We start from the raw sequence: 9,372 nt of genomic DNA, 5'->3' as shown, positions 1-9,372 counted from the left end.
AATTGGCCTGGAACTCACTATGTAGACCAGGCTGGCCTTAAACTCACAGAGATCCACCTTCCACTGGCTCCTGAGTGCTGAGACTAAAGGTGTGAGCCACCACACCTGGCTATGATTTAGGTATTTTTAAAAGTTCATATCCAAACACAGCTCCTGCTGTCTGTTTCTGATGGGGCTCCTCTCCTTGGCTCCCTCCAGCTGACATCTGCCCAGTCTTTCCATCTACATCGTATCGGTCATCATCATTGCCCAAGACACAGCCACTGTGTGGACATGTCCTTCTGCCATTAATCCTTACCACAGAAGGCACACTCAACACCCAAGGTGCCAGGCCTCACACAGCTTTATTCTTTCTTTCTTTCTTTAATTTTGAAATATGGTATCACTTTGTAGCCCAGGCTCTTTGAAATTCACTGTGCAGGCCAGACTGGCCTTGAACTAAGAGTGATCCTCCTGTCTCAGTCTCCTGAGTGCTAGGATTACAGGCATGAGTCACCATGCCAGGCTGCCTTTATTTTACTACTGTTGTTTTGTTTTGTTTTGTTTTGTTTTTGAGACAGGGTCTCACTGTATACTAAAGCTATCCTTGAATTCAATGTCATCCTCCTGCCTCAGCCTTCTGAATAGTTGAATTACAGGCATGCACAACCATGTCCACATACACAAACTTTCAGATTGTGCCTTTAGAATCCACCCTCCTACCCACCATCAATCCCGCACCTCATCATAGCCTGTTTGCTTCAATCCTTTCCAAAACTGTAACCACCACCATGCACTACTCCCACCTACCAGTGACCCCAGCCCTTCCTTTGCTGCTATACCAGAGGATCATGACATCTTCTCAGCCTTATACACCTGTTCTTCCCTCAGGAGCCTCTAGCACCTTCTTGGAGTGCCGTCCTACCCTTTTCTCTCCCACTCTCACCCACCCTCACTGTGGATCCTCCTCAGAGCTGGCAGGGTTACCAATGGCTGCCACAGCCCCCAGGGCCAAAGTTACAGCCCTTCTGAGGGCCTGTGTGGCTCCCATCCCTGTCCCCCCAAACCCCTTCCCATACTTGACAGCCTGATGCTTAGGAGGTCCCAGCCTCTCTGTCCTCTCAGCTCTTTCCTGGAGCAGCTTTACTCTGCATGGCCAGGCCTTCCCCAGAGAGCCATGTGGCCATCCCTTCTCCATAATCTCCCTTACCCAGCATTTACCATGGAGCCTGAAGGACCTCTGACTCATCCAGGCTCCTTCTGAAGCCCTCTAGTCAACTTTGTCATTTTACTTTTCTAAAGAAAAGCCCCACAAAATTATTTGAGATTCTTATTCTCCAAAATCCAAGTCTGTCCAGCCTTTCGTGTGCTTTCTTCTTGCAGGACTCATTACCTCTAACACACTATACTTAAGCCAATCCCTGCTACAGAGGGCCTGCCACAGGCAGGGCCAGACTGAATCAGCTCACATCACCTCCATTATTAAATTTTGAGGAATCTCTGTGAACTTGATGTTAAACTAAAGATAACTTGTGTGCTAGACAGTTTTAACTGTCAACTTGACACAACCTAGAATCATCTGCTAAAAGAGTCATTGTTTTTTTGGTTTTGTTTTTTGTTGTTTTTTATGTTGTCTTTTTGAGACAGGGTCTCCCTGTAGTCCCAAATGACCTAGATCTTACTGTGTACATCAGGCTGGCCTTGAACTCACAGAGATTCACTTGCCTCTGCCTCCCAAGTGCTGAGATTAAACCATACCTGGCTGTTGAGAATATTAATGAGGAATTATCTAGATAGATTAACCTGTGGGCATGTCTGTGATGACTGTCTTTATTGTTTTTATTTTTAATATTTTATTTATTCTTTTTATTTTATGTGATTGAGTGTATTGCCTGCATATATTTAAGTGCACCCGTGTCATGCAACGCCCACAGAGTCAGAGAGAGGGTTGGATCCCCTGGAACTGGAGTTACGGACAGTTGTCAACTGTCATATGGGTGCTGGGAAGCAAACCTGGGTCCTCTGTAAGAGCAGCCAGTGCTCTTAACCACTTAGCTATCTCTCCAGACCCTTTTGATTTATTTTTATATGTAGGAGTATTTTGCCTGCATGCACTCATGCATGCAGTACCCACAGAGGCCAGAAGAGGGTGACAGATCCCCCTGGAACTGGCATTATAGACACTTGTTAGTGGCAACGTGGGCACTGGGAACTGAACTCAGGTCTTCTGCAAGGGTGCTCCTAACTGCTAAGCCACCTCTCCAGGCTTGTGAGGGGACGGTCCTGATTGTTAATTGAGGCAGGAAGACCCACCCTGAATGTTGGCGGTACCGTTTCATGGCTGGGCCCTGAACTGTGGAGAAAGGGAGCTGAGAGCAAGTAAGCAGGCAGTGTGGAGTTTCTCTGCTTTCGTTCCTGTCTTTGACTTCCCCATGATGACCTGTGACCTGGAATCGTAAGCCAAATAAACCCTTTCCCTCCTGTGTTGCTTTTTGTCAGGGAATTTAGTCAACAGAAATGAAAGTGGAACAACTTGTAACCAACTATGGTGGGAATAAAGCTTTGCTTTACTAGATCCAGTTAAACAGCCAGTGCATTATGGACACAGAGAACGCTTTCTCAACCATCCAAGGCCGGGGAAGGGGTCACGAGACATGAAGACATGACAGTGGAATGTCCCCCAAGCCACAGAAGACCAGAAACAGGGCTCTTTCCTCAGGAAGACCTTCGGAGTCGAGGCAGAGAAGTGGCCCACTACACCTCTACAACTCAGCCTCCTGTCAAGTTTGAGGACATGAAGTGACAAGAGGCCTGAGTACGGTGCCTTATAGTTTGGGCTCCATGATTGGTAGAGAAAATAGGGACGATTAAATGAGGTCTCTTGGTTTGAAATAGACATGGATGAAAAGGAAACATGAATGTTATATTTAAAAGCCAATAAAAGGCTGGGAGTAGTGGCTCATGCCTGTAATCCCACCAGATGGGAGGCTCAGGCAGGGTGACTGCCACAAATTCCAGGCCTGTCTGAGCAAAATAGTGAGTTCCAAGTCAGCTGTGGCTACTAGTGAGACCTTGTCTCGAAACAACAAAACCAATAATGGATGGAGGCCTTGGAACCTTCGATGAACCCTGGATTTAGGAATTAGCTCTCTGAATGGAAGGCCAAATAAGCCAGAACAGATCCGTGCCTGCAGAAGTCCCTAGCTCCCACTGCCCCAACCGAACCCTGGTCAGACAACAGTACAGAGTGCATGCAGGCCCAGGTCGCAGTGGGCCAGGCCAGCCTGGGCAGAGCGATTTTGGTCCGCTAGGAGGTCCCGTCCTAGGCCCCGCCCCCTCGCAAGTCCCGCCCTATAACAAGCTCAGCCCTGCCCCTGTCCGTCACAAGGCCCCTGTCCGTCATAAGGCCCCGCCCCGTCACAAGGCCCCGCAGCGTCTCACCTGCCGCAGGCGCAGGCCGGGGTAGGCAGCAGCCCAGCGGGTGCAGGTGCGGACGCACCGGCCATCACCGCGCGGCCGCGCAGCCGACACTGTACACACCGGCCTCTGGCTCCCCGAGAGCGGTGAGTCCCCGCGCCGGGCCCTGGAGTGTGTCTCACCCGCCGCCACCACCCTTAGGGTCGACCACCCCCGCCCTGCGTAACCGTGCCCGGCCGCCTCGGGTCGGTCGGTCACCGGCCCGGGCGCGCGGCCCGCTCGGCCCGGACTGCGGGCAGCGGTGGGGGTGGGGAGTGGCGACGGCCGCTGGAGCCGAGGGAGGGGGCGGCGTGCTGCGGCTGGGCTAGACCCGCGGCCCAGCGCCCCCTGAGCCCGCGGCGGGGGGGGGGCCCCTCGGCCTCGCGGCGCGTTCCGTGGCCACCGCCCCCCTCCCGTCGCCCCCTTAGCTGCTTTGTTCCCTTGAACGCCCTCTGGTCGCTTCCATCCCCCACACACCCCCGCACCCCGCTGTTCCTGGCGTACCCCACAAGCAGACACCCTGGCAGCCAATACAGGTCTGCACCCCACATCGGGAGAGAGGGACATTCGGGCCCCGTACTTGGGAGGAGGGTCAGGGTCCCCGATGGTCACGGATGGCCTGGGGATTTACTGGGATGGAAATAAGCCACTAGAACTGGCCCCTTCAAGCTGCTTAATGGGCGGGATGGGAAAGAGAGGGCCAGGGCACACCCCCATGCGTCAGCAACTGTTCCCCTCGCCCCTCCTTCCTGAGCTCTGACCCGAAGGACGCCCACCCACCGCGGTGAGAAGGCATCTTCAAAGCTCCACATCCGAGGTTGACAGCCATCACTCCTTCCTGCCCCCTCCTCTACTCCGTCGATGTAAAGCAGTCCCTTCCAAGGGTTCCACATCAGGCCACCAGCACCACCCCCCAACCTCTCCCTGCAGCCTTGTTCTGGAGCTCCCCAGGGCCCAGTACAAAGGTCATGGCCCTGCCGCTTTCCTCTTGGGTTCCGCAGCAGGTGGGGCTGTCGCTGGTTCCAGAGACAGTCCCTCACAGTTTACTGTTCTCTCTCTCTCCTCTAGGGGCAGCCGTAGAACCTGAGGCCATGTCCCATGAAAAGAGTTTCTTGGTGTCTGGGGACAGCTATCCTCCCCCAAACCCTGGATATCCTGTGGGGCCCCAGCCCCCTATGCCTCCCTATGTCCAGCCTCCCTACCCTGGGGCCCCATACCCACAGCCTCCTTTCCAGCCCTCCCCCTATGGTCAGCCAGGGTATCCCCATGGGTCCAGCCCCTATCCACAGGGTGGCTACCCTCAGGGACCCTACCCTCAAGGAGGCTATCCACAGGGGCCCTACCCACAGAGCCCCTTTCCCCCCAATCCCTATGGACAGCCACCACCCTTCCAGGACCCTGACTGTGAGTGTGGAGAAAGGTGGTGGGGCTGGAGGGATGCAACTGCCCCTTTAGGGACACTGACCCAGCCTCTGTGCCCCCAGCACCACAACATGGGAATTACCAGGAGGAGGGGCCCCCATCCTACTATGACAACCAGGACTTCCCCTCGACTAACTGGGATGACAAGAACATTCGGCAAGCCTTCATCAGAAAGGTGAGGTCTGGCAAGTTGGGGGAGCCTTGGGGGTGGACAGGTGAGGTGGGGTTCTCATCTGTTCCCTCCCCAGGTGTTTCTGGTGCTGACTCTGCAGCTGTCAGTGACCCTGTCCACGGTCGCCGTGTTCACATTTGTTGGGGAGGTGAAGGGCTTTGTCCGGGAGAATGTCTGGACCTACTACGTCTCCTATGCTGTCTTCTTCATCTCCCTCATCGTCCTCAGCTGTTGTGGGGACTTCCGGCGAAAGCATCCCTGGAACCTTGTTGCTCTGGTAACTCCCAACCCTGAGCCCAGTTCCCCCAGGCCTGTGGAGCAGGGAAGGGTGGGTACACAGCAGGGTTGGGCCAGGAGCAGCTCCAAACACCCAGGGTCTGGTGTGGTCCTCTTGTTCTACAGTCGATTCTGACCATCAGCTTGTCCTACATGGTGGGCATGATCGCCAGCTTCTACAACACAGAGGCAGTCATCATGGCAGTGGGAATCACTACAGCTGTCTGCTTCACAGTAGTCATCTTCTCCATGCAGGTGAGGGGGGGCCCAAGGCCAGCGTGCAGTCCCAAGGTCCAGCACCCACAGCCTCTTACCTCCCTTCCTTCCTACCAGACCCGCTATGACTTTACCTCGTGCATGGGCGTGCTCCTGGTAAGTGTGGTGGTCCTCTTGATTTTCGCCATACTCTGCATCTTTATCCGGAACCGCATCCTGGAGATCGTGTATGCCTCACTGGGCGCTCTGCTCTTCACCTGTGTGAGTGAAGGTGTTGGGAGGCATTTGAGGGGAAGGCTGGGAGAATGGGTAGGCTATTCAGCACCAACCATGTCGTCATACCAACTGTGTTGTCACCCCCCTAGTTCCTGGCAGTGGATACCCAGCTTCTGCTGGGCAACAAGCAGCTGTCCTTGAGCCCAGAGGAGTACGTGTTTGCGGCACTGAACCTGTACACGGACATCATCAACATCTTCCTATATATTCTCACCATCATTGGCCGTGCCAAGGAGTAGTGCAAACCCCCAGCTCAGGTGGCATGGTTGGCCCAGACCCTGCTCCTGGCATGGCAGTGCTATCTGTGCTCCCCTCTCTCTGGTCCCAAGGCACAGCCTGGGGCAGAGGGAGCCCCTCTCCCACCCTTGTGTGTACACAGCAAATACATGTTTGGACCCTCTGTGGCCACAGCATGGCCCTTTCTAGCTCTCTTGCCCTTGCTAAGAGATGATGGGGCTGCATTTCTGTGCCACCATCTGTCCATTCATTGTTGCATGAGCCCTGTCTGCCAGCCCACCTCAGGGTCTGGGAGTAACACCAGGTCCCAGGGGAGAGAGATTGAACCAAGAGGTGAGGGTGCACGTCTTCCCTGTCCCAGCTCCCCTGGCATAGAGTAACCCCTTTCCCTCTCCACCCTGCCCTCTGGGGGATACACTGGGTGGGTTCTCATTCCTGTGCTGAGCCCTGAGAGCAGAGAGGATGGCATCTTTGAGGGGAGGAGCCTTCTTCTCATGCTGCTGTCATTAAAATTCCAATAAAGGGAACCTTCTGCTCTCTGCTTTCTCTCTCTCTCTCTCTCTCTCTCTCTCTCTCTCTCTCTCTCTCTCTCTCCCCCCCCCTCCCCCCCCCCCCCCCCCGTCCCCTCCCCTCCCCTCCCCTCCCCCTCTCTCCCCCTCTCTCCCTCTCTCTCCTCACTTCTACTTCTTCCCTGAGGTGTGGAGGGGTTGTAGCTCCTGTGTCCTGGCTTATGGGCCCAGGACGGGCACTGACATTGTAGGTTAATGACAATAGCTAATCCTCCATGCTTGCATCTCCTTCCTTGCCGTCTTGCCAACTGCATTTTAAGGTGTGTACTGGGTTCTGGGCTGATAGACAGGACTCTTAAAAGGTGCTCAGAGATGGTGCCAGATCACACAGTGTGACGTGGCCTGGCTGTATCACTCCACTGTCTGAGCACAGCACAAGGCAGTAGTGGGCTCTGGATCAGCAGCATGGGTCATGGGTCAGGGTTCTACCAGGCAGACTCCTTGGTCTCACTCTGGTTCTTGGCACTGGCTTCTCGAGCCCACCTGTTCTATACCCCTTCCTCTCCCCTGCCACTTGACCTCTGGAGTCCTCACCCAGCCACCCATGCCCCTGGGATCTGGCTACCCACTAGCTATCTGGATCCTCACCCTCCCCATAGAGAGTCCCTCCATACCTACAAGCCCAGCTTTTTCCAAGCCTTCCAGGCTCCCAAAGCCAGGGGCCAGGGCAGCCTTAACCCTTGTGGGATTTCTTCCCCAGGACTCTGCATCTTAGCATGAGACCCTTCCTGGGCTGCTGCTCCCTGCCAGTCTGTGGGTGTACTTGCTTAACTAGCACCAATACCTCACGTACATGAAGGGACACACACTCTACAAGCCACCAATGTCCAGGTCTTCCATCTGTGGCCTTTGCCAAATCCAGAAACACCCTCCCCCAAACCTGGGGCTCCTGCTTTATCTTCTCAGGCCAGAAGTGGCCATCCCCTCCATCCTGTCTGACTCCTCCCCACCCAGCCTCCTCTGTCTCATTCAGACCTTATGTCTGCCAATCCTCCACCAGACTGCTAGCCATGGATTCCACAACCCGCCTAAGACCCTCTATCTGGTACCCTCAGGATGAAGCCCACATTTCTCATCCTGGCACCAAAGCCCTTGCCAACTGCCCACTGGCAGCTTCAGCTACCCTTCCTCTTAGCTCCGGCCCTTCTCTCAGACAACCTGAGCCAAAAGGTTTCACCTTGCAGGGCTGTTGCTATTCAAAGCCCTTCTGCCAGGAGTCAGGCTGTGCTGCCAAGGCCCCCTCCTGGAGTTCACCTTATACTCTGCTGAGTACCGTAATACAGGTGACAAGACTCCCCTGACCTCCCCTTCTGTCATTTCTTTGAGAAGATCCAATTCCTCATTCAAAGTGCTGTGGCAAGTCCTCTAAACATGCTGACTAGAAGGAACCAGGCCAAGGGTTTGGGGGTATTGCTCAATGGCTGAGAACTTGCCCAGTAAGTGGGAACGTGGCTAGCATGTACAAAAAGCCCTGAGTTGATGTCCAGTATGACAAAACAAACAGCCCCTAGGACATAGATGGGTAGGGGGAGATCATCTACAAGGTTAGAATAACAGGGTGGGTAGAGCGGCCTGGGGATCGTCAAAAAGATCAGCAAAGGCGGCATCTCCTCAAAGTCCCAGGAAAACAGTGTGGGAGGGCTTTCTGGGGACAAGCTGGAGGCGAATGCCCGGTTCAGGGGCCAGAGGGTCTGAAGCAAAGGTCTACTGCAAGAGAGAAGCCAGCACCAAACCAGACCTGGACATGTCCTTGTAGGTGACAGCTGATCAGAAAGCCAGTTGCTAGGCTTGTATTCAAGAAGGTGGACTCAAAAAGTGGAAGAGACAGTGTCTGGCTGGGACTGGCGAAGGCAGCAGTGAGACAGCTGTTGGGATGAGTCAGAGAGAGGCTAGGAGCAAACAGTGTCACCAGGGAATCAGGCTGAGCAGCGGGCCAGGAAAGCAGAAGTGTTTCTACCCACTGAGAAAGGAAAGGGAAACAGAGCCCTAGGTCCTGATGCTCTGTACTTGAATAAGACAAAGTACTCACTGGTGTGAGGAGATGGTTAAATGGCAAAGTGCTTGCTCTGCAAGCGTGAGGACCACAGTTCACATCCCCAGAACCCATGTAAAGCTGGGCATGATAGCATGCATGTGTTTAAAAGCATCTCCAGAGGACCCAGGTTCGATTCCCAGCACTCACATGACAGCTAACAACCATCCATAACTCCAGGTCCAGGGGATCCAAGGCCACCTTCTGACCTCTGTGAGCATTGCACAATATGGTTGCTCTTACATACATGCAGGCTCATACACATTTTTTTAAAAAGCGCTCAGGAAGCGTGAAGCCAAATGGAACTGTAACTCTGAAATCACAACTGTTAACGTGAGAAAAGCAGCCTCCAATGCCTCAGCTGGCCTGTCTGATCTGCAGAGTCTTAGTGCAGGTAGGAGCTGTCCTGGCACTCACAGATAGAGGAGACCAGAGTTGTTAGGAGCTGCCCTGGCACCCACAGATAGAGGCCTGCATGTTCTATATAAAATGTAAACAATTTCACAAAACATTGGCAACAAACCAAGCCACTCCATAACTATGATGGATCAAGAAAAAACAAGACCCCTCTGTAATCATGTCATAACACTGAAAACAAAGGCATTGTTCAAGACATAAAAAGAGGCAAGCTGCACTGTCTGTGTGTCTGTGCTCCGTGAATTTGCCCATGCCCCCACGAGTAGTAATGCAGCTTGGTCAACCCAGAAGTGTGCCCAAATGGGTTAGCACTGGCAGTG

At 53.9% G+C, this 9,372-nt stretch overlaps 1 protein-coding gene across 2 annotated transcripts; it reads left to right on the top strand.

Annotated features, from left to right (window-relative positions):
• The first annotated feature begins 3,388 nt into the window (after nucleotides 1-3,388).
• On the top strand, nucleotides 3,389-6,575 carry Grina (glutamate ionotropic receptor NMDA type subunit associated protein 1). Of its 2 annotated transcripts, none has more exons than XM_008834473.3 (7): nucleotides 3,389-3,542; nucleotides 4,504-4,839; nucleotides 4,920-5,032; nucleotides 5,106-5,306; nucleotides 5,432-5,560; nucleotides 5,639-5,782; nucleotides 5,887-6,575. In XM_008834473.3, exons 2-7 carry the CDS (start codon nucleotides 4,527-4,529, stop codon nucleotides 6,034-6,036), a joined length of 1,050 nt encoding a protein of 349 aa, XP_008832695.1. In that variant the 5' UTR covers nucleotides 3,389-3,542; nucleotides 4,504-4,526; the 3' UTR covers nucleotides 6,037-6,575. The 2 variants fall into 2 exon arrangements, with proteins under 2 accessions (XP_008832695.1, XP_029420074.1); XM_029564214.1 differs by lacking the exon at nucleotides 3,389-3,542 and adding an exon at nucleotides 4,102-4,400 and having other exon boundaries at nucleotides 5,887-6,212.
• The last annotated feature ends 2,797 nt before the right edge of the window (nucleotides 6,576-9,372 follow it).

The sequence above is a fragment of the Nannospalax galili genome, unplaced genomic scaffold (assembly GCF_000622305.1).
Source record: "Nannospalax galili isolate Female #2095 unplaced genomic scaffold, S.galili_v1.0 scaffold717, whole genome shotgun sequence".
In the NCBI taxonomy this organism is placed as follows: Eukaryota; Metazoa; Chordata; class Mammalia; order Rodentia; family Spalacidae; genus Nannospalax; species Nannospalax galili.
This window is presented reverse-complemented; position numbering and strand designations above follow the sequence as displayed.

Coding starts and splice junctions, on each gene's coding strand:
- Grina (XM_008834473.3), top strand. CDS start 4,527: ATGTCCCATGAAAAGAGTTTCTTGGTGTCTGGGGACAGCTATCCTCCC. Junction 5,307..5,431: donor CCTGGAACCTTGTTGCTCTG/GTAACTCCCAAC, acceptor CTTGTTCTACAG/TCGATTCTGACCATCAGCTT. Junction 5,783..5,886: donor GCGCTCTGCTCTTCACCTGT/GTGAGTGAAGGT, acceptor TCACCCCCCTAG/TTCCTGGCAGTGGATACCCA.